The sequence below is a fragment of the Cheilinus undulatus genome, linkage group 10 (genome assembly GCF_018320785.1).
Source record: "Cheilinus undulatus linkage group 10, ASM1832078v1, whole genome shotgun sequence".
Taxonomy (NCBI): domain Eukaryota; kingdom Metazoa; phylum Chordata; class Actinopteri; order Labriformes; family Labridae; genus Cheilinus; species Cheilinus undulatus.
The window spans coordinates 47,948,191-47,968,504 of record NC_054874.1 but is presented as its reverse complement, the minus strand read 5'-3'; the positions used below and the strand labels follow the sequence as shown (position 1 = coordinate 47,968,504).

General features: G+C 38.4%; 2 protein-coding genes across 4 annotated transcripts; one reads left to right on the top strand and one right to left on the bottom strand.

The window, feature by feature from the left end:
* The first annotated feature begins 26 nt into the window (after positions 1 to 26).
* On the top strand, positions 27 to 12,771 carry LOC121516272 (polyadenylate-binding protein-interacting protein 2-like). Of its 3 annotated transcripts, XM_041797472.1 has the most exons (5): positions 4,179 to 4,244; positions 4,374 to 4,447; positions 7,611 to 7,770; positions 10,586 to 10,777; positions 12,074 to 12,771. In XM_041797472.1, the coding sequence occupies exons 3-5, from the start codon at positions 7,630 to 7,632 to the stop codon at positions 12,137 to 12,139; spliced, it is 399 nt and encodes a 132-aa protein (XP_041653406.1). In that variant the 5' UTR covers positions 4,179 to 4,244; positions 4,374 to 4,447; positions 7,611 to 7,629; the 3' UTR covers positions 12,140 to 12,771. The 3 variants fall into 3 exon arrangements, with proteins under 3 accessions (XP_041653407.1, XP_041653405.1, XP_041653406.1); XM_041797473.1 differs by lacking the exons at positions 4,179 to 4,244; positions 4,374 to 4,447 and adding an exon at positions 27 to 108; XM_041797471.1 differs by lacking the exon at positions 4,374 to 4,447 and having other exon boundaries at positions 4,122 to 4,244.
* A 1,342-nt stretch (positions 12,772 to 14,113) lies between these two features.
* On the bottom strand, positions 14,114 to 18,309 carry exosc3 (exosome component 3). The gene is made up of 4 exons (XM_041797847.1): positions 18,029 to 18,309; positions 15,426 to 15,575; positions 15,185 to 15,336; positions 14,114 to 14,430 (listed from the first exon to the last, which is right to left on the bottom strand). Exons 1-4 carry the CDS (start codon positions 18,251 to 18,253, stop codon positions 14,223 to 14,225), a joined length of 735 nt encoding a protein of 244 aa, XP_041653781.1. The 5' UTR covers positions 18,254 to 18,309; the 3' UTR covers positions 14,114 to 14,222.
* Between the last annotated feature and the right edge of the window lie 2,005 nt (positions 18,310 to 20,314).

Sequence of the window (20,314 nt, the reverse complement as noted above, 5' to 3'; positions counted from 1 at the left end):
ATGTTTGGATTGTTTTCCCGCAAGATGTCCTTCTTCTTTACTACTTCCGGCGTATTACTATCCTGTGGATGACAGGGGAACCAGACTTTTCTTGAGTATATTCCTGCGGTATGTAGAAACTAACTGATCGGCAGGAAATTTCCATGTCTGGTAATTTTTAAACCTTGTGTTTGTCCCTTCTTGTGCTTTTTTCTACACTCACTGAGTGTTTCAGGGCTGCCACAAGCACACAGCCCACTGGGATGTTTCCCAATTGTTTGTGAATAACCTGGCCCCCCAAAGGTGCCTGTCTGGCCCCCAGAGGATCATTAGAGTCAGAAAAGGAGGAAAAGAAGATTGTGGTTTTAAGAGTTTCCCTTGGCTTTAAATGCCTGCAGCTGTGAATCCACCCCACAAACAAATTAATACTGAAATATTTTGAGAAGGACGTCACATTTGATCTGTTTCTACTGAAATTTACTGTCATATTTAGTAGATATTTAAATAAGAGTTAAGGTTGGTAGAAGTGTTGCAAAAATGACCAGATAAAGTGGTGAAAAGATGTTTAAATGTGGCAAAAATGGGTGATAAGTGGCAAAATGGGACAAGAATTGACAGAAAACGTGGTGAAAAAAGGTTAAAATGTTGCAAGGATTGGTAAAAGAGAAAAAGGGGCAAAGAGTATAAAATATGGACACAAATGACAAAAAATAGTATAAAAAGTAATGAAAATGGGTTAAAAAGTGGCAAAAAATAGAAGAACAGTGGCAAAATGGATAAGAATGACACAAAGGGGATAAAACAAGCATGACAACTGGTTAAAATGGGTAAAAGAACGGTAAAAATTGGGTTAAAGAGGCAAAAACTATCAAAATCTGTTAAAAGTGGTTTTTAAGTTGCAAAAATGTTGAAATTATATAACAAAAAGGGTTAAAAGTGGCAGAAATAGAAGAAAATTGGAAAAAAGGATTTAAAAAAAAAGTGGCACGAAAGGGGATAAAACATGCAGGAAGAGTAGTTTAAATGGGTTAAAGAATGGCAAAAATTGTGTTATAGAGGCAAAAAGTAGCAAAAATGTGTTTAAAGTGGCAAAAATTGGTTTTAAAGTTGCAAAAATTGTTTTTAAAAAGTAATTAAAATGGTTAAAAAGCGGCAAAAATAGAAGAAAAGTGGCAAAAATTGATAAAATTGGCACAAAGTGGATAAAACATGCAAGAAATTGGTTTTAAAAGGGGTTAAAATCTTGCAAAGATTCGGTTAAAGAGGCAAAAAAAGGGTTAAAAGTGTCAAAAATGAGTTAATACTAGCACTACATCACAATTGTAGAGGGCCTATTCTCTGGGATTTTCAGGGGTCCAGCTAATTCTGTCGTCAGGCTCCTTGTGGCCTGCTGCATTAGAGATAATAGGGATAGATGTCACTGATAGATCTCACTGGTAATTCTTAAAAATGTCCTGCATTTTGAAAGAAAATACAAATATTAATACAATAATATTTCAATCAAACCCAAAATATTGATTTAATTTTGTGTATTTGAAAGTCCGGCCCCCAAAGTTTCTGTCGGGACTAAATCTGGCCCTTGTGTGAATGTTCTTGATGACCCCTGACCTACAGTATCCCGCCTCAACCTGGTTAACTTCACAATATCCTCACAGTTTTCAGAAAAACTTAATAATTTCCTATCTGAACGTTGAATACTAAAATAATATCTCCCTCTTTTTTCCTTTTCCTAAGGTTCTTGCCACTCCCGCTCAAGCTCCTCTGTGATTTTACTTCTGTATTCTGTTTTACCAAACCGTACCTGAACATGTAGGAGTTTGCTTTAACTCTGACTTAGCAGAGTAATTTCAGTAATTTCATTAGCCGTAACCCCAGAATGGCCTGGAACCCAGAGCAGTAGAACTTCACAGTTTATCTTCTCTGTTCTAAACAAGGACAATAAAAATTCTTTAACAAGATCAGGCCAAGCCGACTCTGCTTTGTTTTAAGGACATCAAAGCTGCAGCTGAGTCTGATAAACAACTACTTTTTCTGGTTTGACTTCTTCTATCCAGAGAACAGCCAACAATTCAGCCGTAAATACAGAAGTACCACTACTAACTCTGCGACACATTCTTATTTCTAACTGAGTCATACTCCCCAAAACCCGCCTTACCCCTCTCTGGGCCTCTAGAACCATCAGTGAAGATCTTTAAATAGGATTTCACACATTAATATACTCATCAACCAACATAACAGTGTCACTATTCTTATCTTTAGCCACAGATAGAAGTGGCAGATCAACTTCAGACTATTTTTTTAATAACTTTATTTAACCTCCATTTATTTAATTTAATGCTGAACGACAGTTAACAATAAAGTACAATAAAGCGTCTCATAAACACATATTTTATTCACCAGAACAGGGGTGTCAAACTCAAGGCCCGGGGGCCAAATCCGGCCCGTGGTAGAGTTACACCCGGCCCAAAAGCTCATATCATATTTTTATTTTAACTAGCCCACTGGTTTGAAATTCGCAGATTTCCTCCAGTTTAAAAATGTAAACTGAACAATGATGATCTAGAATGTCCCTGTTAAGTAAAACGTTAAAATAATTAGATAAAAACTCAGATACATTTATGTTCTTATTTCATATTCTTAATTTTGCACCTCAGAGTCATGGTTTTGACTTTTTATTTCATATGTTGACCTTTTAAATTCACATTTTGACTTTTTACGGTATGTTTTTACCTTTTAGATCCTCAATTTTAATTATTTAAGTAATATTTGGACCTTTAAAACTCATGATTATGATTTTTTTCTCACTTTTTGACCTTTTAGCTCCTTACTTTGACTTTTATCTCATAATCTGACCTTTTAGATCCTCAATTTTAAGCAATATTTGGACCTTTAAATTAAAAAATTTAAACTTTTATCTCACACTTTGATATTTTAAAACAATTATTTTGAATTTATCTCATATTTTGACTCCTAAAAATAATGATTTCAACTTTTCATCTCATACATTTTCCTTTAAAAACAAAATTTTGACTTTAAATGCCATGTTTTGAACCTTTTAAGTAATAAGTTTGAATTTTTATCTCAGATTATGAGCCTTTAAACTTATCATTTTGACCTCTTTCAATGTCAAAATCATTTATCATCAGTGCTAAGGTTTTTTCCCCCATAATTCATTGCTGGTTTATGACAGTTTATGGTAAATGTTGCCCCTGCTCGGCCCTCAGGTTGGACCCAAATTCAGAATTTGACCCCTGCTGTGATTGAGTTTGACACCCCTGCTCTAGAACAATGGTTTTCAAACTTTTTTTGCCCAAGGCACACCAAAAATCAAGCTGTCTTGATTGTCCTTGCAAAACAGCCTCTTTAGCATGTGTAGCAACATGTCCCAACTGCATGCAATGTGAGCAAGTGCCAGCTACATCAGTTTGGTTACAGAGTTTCCTTTTAGCATCCTGACACTCTGCAAGTGATGCGCTGCAGCTCCCCAGGTTTATCCCCAGTCACCCTGTTCCTATTTTCTCTCTGTCGCTCCTGTTAAGATGGACAAGTAACAAGGGAGGAGGTTGCACAAAGGATGACAAGGCACCAGGAGTGTCCCACCAGAGGATATTCTTAATTTTCTTCCACTTTTCTCACTCCTGAAACTTGTTAGCTTGTTTTACAAAGTGGAGTGTGATGCATGGATATTCTTCATAACCACTTATGAAATGTTAAGGTCTGACTCGTGCCAACATGGAGACAAAACTATGTGGCTTTGTTCACAACACTCTTGCTGCTGTAAATTTGGAATTTCCACTTATGGGACTAATACAGGAATATCTCTTAGAATAAAAACATGAAAACAAAAATTAGGAAGCTTTGATAAATGTAAATAATTCCGTGAGTCTCGAGGCATTTATTCTTTTCAATACCCTAAACATTCTTATTTTTTAAGAGTGACTCAGAAATAACCTACATGTCCGGATATTGACTTTACCTGGGGCCAGAGGGACCACAGCACACACATTCCTGTCTGTGGCCTCAAACACCAGAGTAAAGGAGGGTAAGGAGAATCCTACTTCCCCACCTTCCACCCCCGTTTAGTTTAACTGGGTCATGCGCCGCGTGAAGGCGGTGTAGCGATCTATCCAATCAGAGGCGAGCACGGAGTGACGTAGGCGATGTAAACAAACAGAGGCAGCGCGCGGCGGCCATTACTGTTCCAGGAGAGTTCGACACAGAGTTGTCCGTTGGGTCCTGAACCGTTGTAAACGTCGGGTTTGAAGGTATTTCAGAGCATCTAAAACACACAGTTTTATACTCTGACTTGATCTAAATCGTTTTAAATGCATGTCTTCATGTTTTTGAGTCGGTATCTGTCGGTTATTTCGCTTTGTTTGTGGTGAAAATGTCAGAGTCAGCGATAGAGAGCGGCCATCACGGCGACCCTGAACGTTGACATAACGGACCAACTGTTCTCTGCCTGAGGGTCAGTATGTCCTCTGGGTCCTTAAGACTGGGCTATAGGTGGAGTTATAAATAAATATATTTAGATATGTTTTTAAACAAGATAGAAGATGAGACCGGACTGGTTGTCGGAGTAGTTTACCTTCATGTTGGTAGGAAGTATCAGGCCTAATACTGTTATTAAAGGTGTTTATACCAACAGTTCAGACCACAGGATTATCTGTCTGACATAATTAGTCTAAATAAGGAACTATTACTTTATCTATAATAATAATGAAAATGAAAGATATTCACTCAACATTGAGAAAATCCTGTATAACCAGTATGGATAATTGATTGTTTATAACTATCAAAAATAGCAGAAAAACTTCTGCACCCTTTCTAAATTGCACAAAAATTGGCAACATGTGGGAAATGTGGTGATTTTCTGGTGATCCCGAGAAACTCTTTAAATATTGCTGCTGTTTTTGCAGAAAGAACTTGGACAATAGTTCTGACACAGGTTTTAGTGTTTTTGAATTTTAGTAGAATCATATCAGATGTAAAAACTCTGGTCTGTGTTAACCCTGATGTTAATAACATTGTGTTCTATTGTGGTTTTCGTTTCTAATTCTCTGTGTGTGAATTGTAGGAATATGTTGGGAATATTTCCCTCCATAAACCCAGCTAATGTTTTTGTGTATTCCCTAAATCAGTCAATACTGATATGATTCCACAGCAACAACCATAGAGATTATAGGCATCTAATACAGAGTAATCTACAAACTCCTCCACATCGTCCAGATTACACTTAAAATAAAAGCAGTGTTTTATTCAGAAACATTGTCAGTGTTTTAGTGCAATTTAGACATTTTGTCTCTGTTGGAGCTATTCACATTATTTCGTTAGTTTGATAATTTTACTTTTATTCATTATTTCTTTGGGGAGAATTTAAGGATTGATTTTAAAACAACTAATGTTATCGTATAGAGTAATTAATTATTCTTTGGGGCTTTTTGTTTTGATATGTTTGGTAGTTTGGCACAAGGTGACGTCTATATTATGGGCAGGTAGGATAGGATGGGTGTGCACCGGGGAAGATGAATGGTTTTTTACTAGGAAGGCATGAGTCAGAGACACACCTGTAGAACGCCAACTGTTTGTGAGAAACCTTTTGTGAATAAACGCCTAAAGTTATAATCTTTGCAAGGACATTGAAATTTTTGATCCTGCGTAAGATCTGCTATCCCCGGGGCACGGTCGTCAGTTTGAGTTTTGAATTTGTTTGTTAATTGACAAGAACAAATCGCCTCTACAGTCTCTTTATGGTTAAAAATGGAAACAGAAAAGCTGTTGGGGATTTAGTCAGTGTGTAGGAGTTTGTTTGCTGTTTTCTGATTTTTTCCTTTTCCTTTTATTGTGTTGTCATATAAAACTGGTTTTAATACAGTCTGTGCCTTTAACAGCTAATCGATTTTTGATTTAAATTGAGAAATCGGAAATCAAGACGTAAGCTGGTTCACAAAACCTGTTTAAAATAGGAAACAAAAAAAACATTGAAAAAACACAGTTCTTTGTGCTTTTTGTCAGTTCAGATTAAGTAAAAAAAAAAAAACAAGAAAAAAACAAAACTGTTTTTGTTTTCTCTTTTTAAAATTTACAAAACATTACAACAAACACAAATGATTTGCCCTTCACTTTATTGTTTTTGTGTACAGAATCAAAAAAGGAGAAGTCAAACAATGGAATTTTGGTGATGTAACATTGTTTTTTCACAGCTGTAGCAGATCAAACACATTGGAAAAAAGAATGTTACATCACCAATACTCTGTTCTTTGTTTTTCTTTTGTCTTTACCAGAACACAAAAACAGTAACATAAAAATGAAAAACAAAAATATGAGCCACAAAAAATGATTGTACTTGTTTTGTGTTTTTAGATTCCTAGTTTGATACGAACGTCCTGAACGGGTCAAAGGAGTCGGTTCATTTAACAGCTTTCATTTTTTTCAGTTTTCATTTCAAATCAGAAATCCAAACTGAAGAAATAAAACTGTTTCCCAATTCATGTTTAAAGAAAGGAAAATAAAACAGAAAAAAAACACCCTTTGGCCTTTCAGGGAGTTCATACTTCATTGGGAATAAAAAAACAGAAAACAGACGAATTATTTTGTGGTTTTCCAAAAATTATTTTAAAAATTACAACAGTTTTTCTTTTATTGCATTGTTTTTGTTTTCTGGTCACAAAAAGGACAATCAAAGAGCAGAACATTGGTGATGTAACATTCTTTTTTCACAACATCTGCAACGGGTCAAACAAAAAATAAAGAATGTTACATCACCAGTGTTCCGTTCTTTGATCTTCCTCTTTTGATCAGAAAACAAAAACAATAAAAATAAAACCCTTTTTTTTTTCAATTCATTTTGGACAAATAAAAAATGAGCAGCAGAAAACAACGGTTTGCTCTGTATGTTTTCTGTTTTTCATTCCGAGTTTTAAAATGATCTGACTGAAAGAGCCAAGAGTCGGCTTTCCATGGTTTGTTTGCCTATTTTTAACAGTATTTTAGAAACTGCTTGTTTTTTTAATTTAAATGTTCTCATTTCAAATTAAAAATCTATTGTGTGTAAAATACATCGTCCCGCTATGGTCTGATTTTATGAGAGGCATCTGGCTGCAGCCCTCGAGCAAACCTCTACGCTGGGGCGTGACGTATATTACCCGCTACGAAATTTCAGCTCTATCCGTTTGCCGACAGGCTGACCCTAAATCTAACCAGTCGGGTTTTAATGCCTAAATCTAACCAGTCGAATTTAAATGCCTAAACCGAACCAGTCGGGTTTTAATACCGTAGACCCATACGCTGGGGCTTTGCCCCAGCATACGGGCTATGCTAATGTGTCATAAGCACAGTGGTGTAGTCATGCTAACAACAGCTAACACGCTGCATGCCCCAGCGTAGGCTTGGGCAATGTACGTCATGCCCCAGCGAAGAGGTTTCGCCCCACCGTAGAGGTCTCCAGCCAAACGCCCCAGCGTAGAGGTTTGCTCGAGGGCTGCAGCCAGACCCTCTTGGATTTTATTAGAATCACATCTAAGTTTAGAATTCTGGTTTTGTGACTACCTTTAGTTTAACATTTTTATTTTGGTCCCAGTCCGCTGTAGTTTTGAATATCTCCTTTGTGTTCCTCCTCTGGAATATTAAAGGGTTTACCACAGGAGAGCAATGAAGGATCCGAGCCTGAACAACATCAACGCCAACATGACCATCAGCAACGAGGTTATCCTCAGCACCCAGTACATCTCAGAGGACAATCCCTTCGCTGAGTACATGTGGATGGAGAATGAGGAGGAGTTCAACCGACAGGTGAGCGCCCACAGCACACCTGAATAAAAGAGAAACTGTTAAACCAACACAGCCAGGGTTGTTATCAGATTAGATTTTTAAACCGAGAGTCACCAGGAGTAAAAACAGTTCATATCAGGTTGTAAAAGTAGAACAGTGCACACCTTACAACTGAACAGACCGGTTTTATGGGTGAGGAGTCTGTCAGCTGCCAGCGAGACAGAATGGGAGAAGAGGGGAGAACTTTCTTCCTAGCAGGGAGGGCCAACAGAACCTGGCGGCGGGGCTAAATCCCCACATGACATCATGAGGGGAAAATCTGAGAACAGCTTGTTTCAGCACACATTTTCTGAAAGGTGGGGAAGGAGGAAGGGGGAATGGATTTTCTCTGATTTAACATATTTTTGTTAGAAAATCCTGAACAAGTGTACTTTGTATAATATGTGACCTTTAAAGCAGATGTTAGGTAGAAAGATATTCATGCAAATACAAAAACCTTCTAATAAAACCAGGATACGACCATTGTGTTAAAAACAGCAAAAGATCCAAAAGAGGGGTTTAAAGAGTTAAATATTATTATATTAATTGCCCAGTGATCATCAATAGAATATTTTAATATTATTCTCAGATCTCAGGATATTAAACCAAGTATCTTAAAATCTGTGATCGTCAAAACTTGATCTTTTCTGTTATTCTTTATAATAAGGAACCAGTGTTAATTTTGTCAACTAAAACTATGACTAAAAGTGTTCGTCAACAGCCTTTTTTTTCCATGAAAAAAACTAGACTAACAAAAAAAGATCTGTGATGACTAAAACTGACAAAAACTAAGTTTAGTTTTCATCAAGATGTCTAAAACTAGACTGAAATGTAATGTAGTTTTTGTTGGACATTCAAAATCATAATATTTCTCCACTGTGGGTAACTCTGTCATAAAACAATGCAACAGTATCTCTTCTGCCTCTCAGCTGTAGAAAGCAGGGACCCCAGGTTTGGCAGAGTGCAGAGAACACACTACCATGATTTGGTACCAGATTTAGGCAAGAAAATAAATGCTTGGACTAAAAGTCAAGACTAGAATTTTTTGAATTTTTTGTCAACTAAAACAAGACTTAAATCAGAAAGGGTAAAAATGACTAAAGTGTGACTAAAACTAAAAGACATTTCATTGAAAGACAAAGACTAAAATTAAAAATAGCTGCCAAAATCAACACTGTAAAGCCTGATTTATGCTTCTGCGTTGCATGGACGGTGTAGCTACACGTAGCCCACTGCATCGACGCGCACCTCCAAAAAATCCTAACAACGCGATGTGGACCGCAAGGGCTGTGATTGGTCCGCTCAAAACGTCATTTCCGGCAGTTCACCCGTTCTCAGCCTCAACTCGCTTAGTAGTCGTACAGACCACCTCCGCAAACGTCTTTCCTGTCGTCTGCGCTTCAACATTTACAACAAGAGAATTTGTTTGTTGATATCGTTGAGCTTAAACGCCAAATACACCCCCCTCACCTCGGTCACCATGACCCGCAGATAAACAAGGATTCGGATGTGACCCCTCTGAAACCACACACAGCCACACCCCCCTAGCGGCATGGCAGTGAATGGAAGAGCGACGCGTTCCCTCGATGCAGAACTTTGAATGGTCAATGATGGCGTCGCGTCGACGGCATACCTACGCCATCAACGCGATGCAGAAGCATAAATCAGGCTTTAGGAACAGCTGCTTGCTTCTGTGTAGGAAGTTTATTATCAGAGATTAACATCAGCCATAAACATTAACATCAGTCAGACTGTGACCTCTGTGTCATGATACATATCCCACTAACGATCCATGGTATCAATAAATACCAGAATTGATCAAGAAATGAAGCTTATGTCAGCAGTTGGAACCTAACCCACAAATGGCCATGGCTGTCCGAATTTTCTGTGCTTTTTATATCACACAGTAAAAATAATAAAGTCTGATATTTTAGACGTTTAGCGATAGAAAGTAAAAAAAAAAATAAAACAAAAACAAAAAAACCTGGATTTGGTAAAAATCATAAGAGGACAAAAATCTGAATATCCTTGAGTTAAATAGATGGAAACATTGATATTCAGCATAAAAATAACCACTTTTTTATCAGTTACGGCCAAATTAGGCAAAAATAAGGCTTACAAGTCTATGATGTGCTTTTATTTTGGAGGGTTTCTGATTCACGTTATTGTCTTCTTGGGGAAATTTGTCTTGGACTCTCACTGCTGCACACATCCAGCTGCCATCACAATAATAAAAATAAAATCGAACACTAAGGAAAAACAATCCACTTGAACAGGGATCAGTTCAAACTAATGAAGGAGAATGAACCAGAGAGGACAGACGGATAGATTACACAGGATAGAAATGTTTTAATGAATGTCTCAAACTGCATTATTTTCCATTAAAATCACTGGTTATTACAGAATAATATGTTTAAGGAGGTGATGTTCCCTCTGACGCTGGTCTAGTGTGTCCCAGTCTAAGTCCTGGTTTAACTGGTCTGTTCTGAATTCTTCAAACTCTCTGATTACTTGGTGTATAAATGGAGCTCTATAAATAAACTAGCCTCACATTTTTTAATGTCTGCACCCAAAAATATTAAAGGAAACCTCCAACCACAGCCTGTGATAGATAGATATGAATTGATAAATAACTTTATAATCCCTCGTGTTTGAGTTGACTTCTGTTAAACTGATCCTGTTCACGCCCATATCTCCTCTGTGAATGTGTTGCTGAATCACGGTAGAAAAGTCCTCAGTCCTGTTGTTGATCTGACCCAGATTCACTGTGGCTGTGGGCGCGTCTGTGTCTCTGCAGGTGGAGGAGGAGCTGTGGGAGGAGGAATTTATCGAGCGCTGTATTCAGGAGCTGCTGGAGGAGGAGGAGCAGTGGGAGTGGTTCATCCCGTCCAGAGACCTCCCCGCTCACAGCGTCGCTCAGCTGCAGGATCAGATCAGTCTGCTTGTCCTCGACGCAGACGTGCACGCGGACGCCGACTTCGACATCGTGGTGAGTTCAGAGGCTGTCAGAATTTTGTCTCACACTCAACAGAGGAACATGAATGAGTAAAAGAGAGAACAGAAGACTTTATTTTGAATGTTTTTCTGATGTCAGCAAAAGAGCAGAAACACACACACACAAAAAAACAAAGCTATAAAATGAAGCACGGGCAAATGAGACAATGTATGTGGGAGAGTTTGTGAGTCACATCACTGTGGAGGAATGTTGTCCCACTCATCTTTGCAGAATTGTTCTAATTCAGCCACATTGGAGGGTTTTCCATCATGAACGGCCTGTTTAAAGTCATGCCTCAGCATCTCAGTCAGATTTAAGTCCAGACGTTGACTAGACCGCTCCAGAACCTTAGTTTAGTTTTTAGTCCATTCAGAGGAGGACTTGCTGGTTTGTTTGGGATCATCGCCCTTCTCCATAACCCAAGAGTGCTGGAGCTTGAGGTCATGAACTGATGGTCGGACACTCTCCTTCTATTGTGGGGTACTGGTTAGACTGGAATGGCAACTGGGGGTCTAGACTTGCTTGTGTGCGAAAGGCAAGGAGGGAATGCATCCTTTGTAGATGATGTAATCCTTTAAAAAACATTAAAGGCTTCAAAGGATGACATCATCAAAGACAGAGGATGGAATGTTCCATGTTGAGGCTTTTTCCCTCCATTTTTACCCACTAGTCGCCATAGTTGGTAACTTTAGTAAAAGTAGGTGGAGCTGTGGAGGAGTGAGGGTTCGGGTTCCAGAAAGTTCCTCTTCTGTCTGCTCAGTCCTCAGAATATTTTCCCAGAAGTCTTGGGGATCATCAGGATGTTCTTAGTCAAATGTGAGACAAGCCTTTGTGTTCTTTTTTGGTCAGCAGTGGTTTTGGCCTTGGAACTCTCCCATGATGCCATTGTTGCCCAGTCTCTTCCTGATTGTTGAATCATGACCTCTGACCTTAACTGAGTCAGTGAGGCCTGCAGGTCTTTAGATGTTGTTCTGGGTTCTTCTGGGACCTCCTGGATGAGTCGTCCATGTGTTCTTGGAGCCAGCCACTCCTGGGAAGGTTTACCCCTGTTTACAGTTTTCCCCATTTGTGGATAATGGCTGATAAATGTCAGTAACTTGCGTTCTGTTCTTGATTGTCTCTAGATGGTGCTATAATGTAGTGAGTGGGAAACAACTACAGACATAATAGTCGTAATAATAAATAAATATAAATAAATCCCCAAATAACCGACATGAGACTGAGAACTGCTAGTTTAACCAGGATAAATAATTACCCAGCATCCTTCACTGTGTCTTTTTCCTCCCTCAGGTGAACAGCAGTCTAAACCCAAACGCCAAGGAGTTCATCCCAGGGATCCAGAAACATGTCATGTGACCCCGCCGGGCTCCCCCCACCCCCCCCACCCCCACCCCCCACTCCGCACTGTGACATCATCAAGAAGATGTCTGCCGTATTTTCCAGTCGCCACTCGACCTTCAGCCTGACGTGTTGCCAAAGTTCTGCGCTCGCCTCGCACGTGTTTGACTTCAGTGTTCCCATAGTTACTGAAAGCTCCACCCACTCACCTGTCCGTCTGTGTGACTCTCTGAATGTAAATCAGCTGAGAGCGAGTCTGTGAGTCTGTCCACGTTGATCCAGAACAAACCGGTCTCTGTTGCAATCAGCTCTGATGTCTCACTCTGACATTTTTATTTGCACTTTTATAAAAACCTAAAAAAAAAAGACTTTGTGTTCACATTTACTCTGAATTTTGAACCGGTTTGGAACTGGTTTGATCCAGTTTTTAGGTTCTCTGCACTCGTCCATATTTTCCCATCATCCTTTGTGGTTTCGGTGCGTGCTGCCTGTCAGAGCTGTGGGCTCTCTGCTGCCTCGTTAACTGCTGTTTGTTTGTTGTTTTTCTAAATGCACATAAAGTACTGTATAAAAAGTCATATAACTTAAAAAGTTGTAAAAAAATCTATTTTTTCTTAATCTATTTGAAATAAATGTTTATGGAGAAAACCTTCCTCTCTGTGCTCATTTTAATGTCTTTATCACTAAAACATTATTTCACAGTAAAACTAGAGCTGAACATTCAGTATTTTCTGAAATAAAAAAGCTTCACACAGAATCAGAAACAGCTGCCTAAAGGCTGCTGAGTCTGAATAATACAGTTCAACCAGGAGAGACTTCATACCAGTTTAATGGACTGGGTTTACCTGAAATAGAGAATCCCTGGTGGTGGATCAGGGCCCAACAGTGGGCCGTAGAGCTGTTGGGGAAATAATAATTATGACATAAAAGGTCATAGTTACAAGATCAAAAAGTTATGATTATGTGATAGAAAGTCAGAATTAGAGGAAAAAAGTAATGATAATGAGATACAAAGTCAAGGTTATGAATTAAAAAGTCAAAATTATGACAAGTTATAATGGCTAAATGACTTTTTATCTCATCATTTCGACTTTGTATCTTTTAATTATGATTTTTTTATCTCATAATTTAAATTTTAATCTTATAATTATGACTTTGGATTTATTTTTTTTTATTATTTCCTTATTTCCATATTTGTCTTTTTTAAGGGGTGGAAATGGGCTTTCATATGCCTACAATGAAAAGTGTGTTTTTATTTAATTTTTTTGAATAATTAGTGTCATTATTGTATCTAAAGTGACTAAATGAATCAGTCAACAGACTGAAATTTGTATCAAATAGAGTAAAATAAAATTCTTGGGGGCCCCTCTCTTAAAAATGTCCAAACAGTGTGGTCCAGCAGTACAAAATAATGCAAGTATATCTGATTTAGCCATAGTAAAAAAAAATTGCTCATAAATTGTGAATTTATAGTTAAAAAATATATCCAAATGCATATATATTTGTAAAAATGAAACATTTGTTGCTTCACTAGCCGGCTAAGGGGAGCCCTGTGTAATATCCTTTGTAGGGGCTGTAGCGCCACATTAATAATGTAATAAATTTTCAATTCATTATGTAGTAATGCCGCATTTTGTAAGCCACTAAGGGGTTAGAGTTAGGGCAAGGTAGTTGGGTAGGGCATACCTTGAAGCCCACACTAAGTCCTATGGTTAGGGTTATTACATAATGCGGCGTTATTACATAATGTGGCGCTACAGGGGCCCTAAATCCCTAGCTACACCCCTGGTGAAGAGTCCTGATCCCAGACCAGCTGCGAACCACTGCTTTCTTCTTCATCCGTACTGAATTTAACAGCTGGTAAAAACAAACCTCATACTGATGTGACATCATATTCAGTAGGAATACTGGGACAGTGTGAGGGTTTAGAGGCCGTCTGTGTTTAAAAACGTGAGACACCAGAATCATCTCAAACCCACCTACACAGGAAGTTTTGTTTATTTTTTAATGTTTTATTTTTCATAAACGTCATATTTCCAAATATAAAATATCTTACATTAAGAACTGTACACTGCTGCCGTGCTCCGCAGCATGGCTCAGGTCAGCGCGCCGACTCCGCCACCCGTTTAAACAGCGCCTGTCTCTGCTGCCCCGTCATGGTGTCGCAGCTCTGCAGCAGGTTGGCGATGATGAGCGTCCGCTGATGGCTGGAGGAGCGGACCCACACGCGGCCGTTCATCCCCACCACCAGCTCACAGGGAAACAGCTGCTGCAGGTCCTGGACTATGGCGCTGTGGGGGGCGAGCAGTCTGAGGGAAGAGGAGAGGGGCGGGGTTAGATGCTTCATTATGGAGTCACTATCGTTTTCTTCAGTCATTCCATTCAAACCTGTCTTTGTGCTCTAAACTGCCTCTTTCTTAGATTTTCTTTGTTCAAACATTCTGAATCTGCTTCTTGGAAAAAACCGACTTCTGGTTTTTGTAGCTCTAAACTTATTTCTGCTCTCTGATCTTTTGATGAAACAACCAATAGGAAACAGGTAGAAGATGGACCAATCATGTTAGCTCTGCCTGTTGTTGCCGTGCTGTTCTCCAGGAGACGTTTGCTTTGATCTCACTGAGAGAGTCCCAACATTCTATCACAAGCACAACATCTCAGTCCCAGCCCTAAAACTCTAACTCAGTTCCTCCTACAGACGTCATTAAGGCTTTAAAAAGTAAACAAGATTATTCAGATATTTATGCTGGATTTGCTTTTTTTTATCCTTGACAGATTTTTAATTACTGTTAAAGTTTGATGATTTTTAGCTCTCAGACTTGTACCGTGTGTGTGTGTGTGTGTGTGTGAGATAGAATGTTGGGACTCTCACTGAGATCAAAGCAAATGTCTCCTGGAGAAAAACACGGCAACAATGGGCAGAGCTAATGTGATTGGTCAATGCTCTACCCGTTTCCTATTGGCTGGTTCAGAGATTAATATCGTGTGTTGGTTCCAGCACTCATCCCAGGTTAGTGCAGATTAAAGAGGGGGCGTGGCAGAGAGGATGTTTGACGGCGCTCGAACCTTCTGACGAGTCCCAGAGAAACGGTGAACAGCAGACCTCCCGCTCCAAACACCCCCATCCCGTTGGCCCGCCCCACGCTGTCCACACAGACCAGCTCCGGCTCCATGTCCTTATTGGCTACAACAAACTGGGCAAACACCAGGTCCCCCACCTGTTCAGGTAACAAAGGGAGGGGTTAAATATATACCATGAGACAAGGTTGTATAATGAGCCCCCTCACTGGTTCCCTCCCAGACTCACCTGAACGTTGGGGCGGTTCCTCTTGGTCGCTCCCTCAAACGCCAGGTAGGACAGCGATGCCTGCTCACTTCCTCCAAAGTCCACTTTAAAAACGTCTCCTGATTTGACCGTGACGATGCCGATGACGGTCTCTCCTTTAACAGGGACGTACTAAGGACAGAGAGACCGACTCAGATCCCAGCATGCACTGCTCCAACACCAGAATCACGTTGGAGTATATGACTAAGGATCAGGATGTTTGATCTAATACTTATACAGCAATAATAATAAATACTCATACTTTAAAGCTGAAATACAGTGTTCATTTATGTCTCAATAACAACTAGTTCAAATACAACTGCAATTCCAAAAAAGTTGGGATACTGTGTAAAATGTAAACAAAAACAATGATTGTCAAATGTCATAAACCCATATTTGATTCACAATAGAACATAAACAACACATCAGATGTTGAAACTGAGACTTTTGACCATTTCATGAAAAATATTACCTCATTTTGAGTTTGATGGTAGCAACACGTCTCAAAAAAGTAGGGACAGGGCCATGTTTACCATTATGTAGCATCCCTTCTTCTTTTAACAACAGTCTGTAAACACCTGTGCAGTGAGGAACCCAGTTGTGATGGAGTTTTGGGAGAGGAGTGTTCCCCCATTCTTGTCTGATGTAGGATTCTAGCTGCTCAACAACTGACCACAGAACAGTTTTCCATGTTTCCTCAGTCCATGTTCCAGAGAAGACGGCAGTGTTTCTAGATCCTGTTCACATATGGCTTCTTCTCTCCATGATCCAGATTTAACTGTCATTGGTGGATGGCATGGCCAACTGTGTTGACAGACGATGATTTCTGGAATGTTCCTGAGCCCATGCAGTGATTTCTCCAGATTACCTGAATCTTTTGATAGTATTACAGAATGTAGATGGTGCTGGGAGACTCAGAGTCTTCACTATTTTACTGAAATGGTTCCACAATTTTTACAGATTTGTACAGATTGGTGAACCTCTGTCTTTACTTCAGAGAGACTCTGCCTCTCTTAAATGCTCCTTTGATACCCAGTCATGTTACTGACTAGGGCTGGGCAGTTAGTAAATTAGAATGAATCGCAATATGGCCTGCTGCAATTTTTAAATCTCAGAAGGTGCAATACTTCTTTGACCTGAAATTTGAATCAAAATTAATCGATGGGAACAATTAATTGGTCATAAAGAATTAGGTCGATCACAGGGAATTTAGTCGAGCTGATGTTGGCGTTTAATAAAGAGACTAGACATGTCTTACTCTGCACTGCACAACAATATCTGCCGTCATGACATTGTGAGTGGGTTTTGCTTTTGTTTGTTTGTTTGTTTTTTGTTGTTGTTGTTTTTATGAGGCCCGCTCTCTGTTATATGATAGCCTATTGACTTTGGATTCCTTCTAACTTTATTTTGTGAAAAAAAGGGCAGCTAACTAAGACTATTGTTTGTTGTGGTTGTTTTGGGGTTTGAATAATTTTTTTGGGATGGTTGCATATTTTTTTGCGCATCCCCGCGATAAATAATACAATAGAGCATGCCTTGTTTATGTCTAAGAGCCCTAGGCTTTCGAAGGATGAAAATAAATAAATCATTGAGAAACACACTCATTAGGTACCTGTTTTTGTTACATAGGGAAATGTTACACACACACACATATATATATATGCCCATGTATGTATGTTTTTATACATACATAACAATTAATCAATTAATTAATTGTTAACATTATAGTTGCTCAAGTTGGCAGGTTTCTTCCAAACGCCCATCCCTGGTCAAAATACCAGTTTTATTTTATCATTATTATTTTTGTAGCAGCAGCAGCACAGATGTTATGCATGACATATCATTCATAGTCTACAAAAAAATCCTATGCTATTCATTTTTGTACTGTATTTCTTATTAAATATAAGAATGACAAAAAAAACCTTCAATGCAACAACTCAGTACAAGTCAAAATAATCAGAGTTAGACAATTTTTATGAATTGTCCAGTCCTTGTTTAGGACTAAAAGAAAGTTGAGGAATAATCGCATATTAAATCGCAGTTTCAATATTGGGGGGGAAAAAAAAACGAAAATTCAATTATTTTCCAAAATCGTTCAGACCTATTACTGACCTGTTGGTTATTAACATGCTTAGATTTAAAATGCTCCTCCAGCTGTTTTTCATCAGTACCACTTACTTTTCCAGCCTTCTGTTATGCTGTCCCTACTTTTTTGAGATGTGTTGCAGCCATCAAATTCAGAATAAGCTAATATTTTTCATTAAAAGGTCAAAAGTCTCAGTTGCAACATCTGATGTGTCGTTTATTTTCTATTGAGAATTAAATATGGGTTTATGAGATTTGACAATCATTGTTTTTGTTTACATTTACACAGCGTCCCAGCTTTTTTGGAACTGGGGTTGTTTTTAGCATGACAGACAGCATAAAAAGATGATGATATAAATAAAACTAAATCAGCTAATTAAACTACCAGCTGGAGTGTTTGGTGTTTCCTGTTCATTTGGCGCCAAGTCTCCTCTCTAGTTCTTTAATATTATTGTGATTTTTATATTTGTATTTATAGAGATAAAGCTGAAGTTCCTCACCCTCTTCTGCTGTGAGTCGATCCAGAACATGTTGGGCTCTTTGTGCCTCAGGACCCCGCTCTTAAAAACCAGGACCCGGTCCCCGCTCCTCCTCAGACCGGGTCCACATAGGACCTTCTCGGGTTGACCGTGAGCCGTCAGAGAGATGGTGTCGTCGGTGTCAAAGATGAACTCATCTCCCGGTAATAAGACGTTTCCAACTCTATCTTTCAATGAGGAGAGCATCTTCACTGCCAGAGCCACACTCACATGGGTATATGTTGTTCTGACACGGAACCTTATCACCGTGACACACAGGAAGACAAGCCTGCAGCGCCCCCTAACGGACCGGAAGACCCGGAAATTAGCATTACTCCCTTTGACATCTTTAAATATCTAATAAATCTGGATAAAAATAAAGAAATGTATGAATCTTCCGTTATAATTAGTGACACCAAAATTTACATTTTAGAAGATAAATTAAATAAAAAAGTTTTTGCATCAATGCACAGAATATTTACTAGTTTTTAAAGTTTATTTAACTAAAATAATTCTTTTTTTTAAACTGCATTTAGTCATTTGTTATAATAGAGCTGTTATTATGATTTCTGTCAAAGAAACTTAAACATTTTTATTATGGGAATAGTTCTGATTTTCATGTTTTCAGAGCAGATTTAAGTCTGTTTTTCTCTTTTTTACATTTTTAACTTTGAAATAGTCTGGAGGGATGCTTCGGGTGTTTTTAGAGCAAATTTCCTCGTATGTGTTGACCTAAACCAGTGATACTCAACCTGTGGCTCTTTTATGTCTTAGTTTTAAACATTATTTCCATTTTTGGCACTTCCTTTTGGCACTTTTATCCAGCTTTTTACAATTTTTTTGCCCATTTAAGCTGTCTTTTGCAATTAAATGCCACCTATTTCCCACTTTGCCACTTTTTGATGTGTTTTGCCCATTTACCTACATTTTTGCTGATCTTTGCCCATTTTAGTCACTTTTCACTCATTTTTTGCCACTTCTGGACCATTTTTGCCACGTTTCTCTCAGTGTTTGCTGCTTTTCGCCCATTTTTGCCACTTCTCACCAATTAATCTGCCTTTTACAGTTATATTCCAATTAATTCCCATTTATCCACTTTTTTTTCTGATTTTTTACCCATTTTAGCTACTGTTCACTCATTTTTTGCCACTTCTGGACCATTTTTGCTACCTGTAACTCATTTTTTGTGCCATTTTTGCCACTTTCTGCCCTTTTTTGCTGCTGTACCCCTTGTTTTTGCCCCTTTTTGCCACTTCTCTCCCATTTAAGCTGCCTTTTGCAATTAAATGCCACTTTTTATCCATTTTCCCACCTTTTTTTCAGATTTTTGCCCACTTTTTGAAACATTTTTTTGCCAGCTTTTTTGGTCACTTCCCATCCATTTTTGCCACATTTTGCCTTTTTTCAACACGTTTCTCCCAGTGTTTGCAGCTTTTTGACCTTTTTGCCTCCTTTAATTTATTTTAATTGCCACTTTTCACCACTTACATTGTGGCTCTTGCACATGTATTTTTTTTTAACAATTTGGCTCTTTGGTTGAGTAACACTGGTCTAAACATTTGGCATTTAACCCAAATGTTGGCTCATCAATAGCCAGTAAAAGATATGATCGACTATTAAAGCTTTACATTTAAACCAAATTAAATATTTGATCCGGCCATCATTGAACTAACCCGCTTTAATATTTATTATTACCTGATCATTTTTGTTAGGTTAGGATTAATAATCCTCCCCTGCCTGTTCTAATGTTGTGTGATGTCTCTCTGTGACCAGCAGGTGGCGCTCTGGTTCCACAGACCCAAACACAGTCCAGTCCTGTTTGAAGGTTTTTGGCCTCCTTAGACCTGCAGGACCGTAAAAACACATCACACCTGAGTTTACTGCAGGATTATAATCTCTGCTGTTCATCTCTGTCAGATCAGTTACAGTTCAGCTCTTTGACTGAAACCGGAGAATTTGACACAAAATTTTCAGGAATTGATTCAGATATTTTGGGGAATTTTCTTTGGAATTTTTTAAAGTATTCTTATGGAAACTATTTTTTATTTTTATTGAAAGTTTTGAAGGTAATTTTCTGTTAAAGATTTGTTGACATTTTCATTGGAATTTAAGAAATTTCTTTGGATCTTTGGGGGAATATATCAGATTTTTTTCCAGGCATTTTTATGGAAAAATTGGAAAATTATTTATAAACTTTTGCAAATTTGACTTGGAATTTTGTGATTGGGTGACCGTTGAAATTTTCAGGATTATTTTTGCAGATATTTC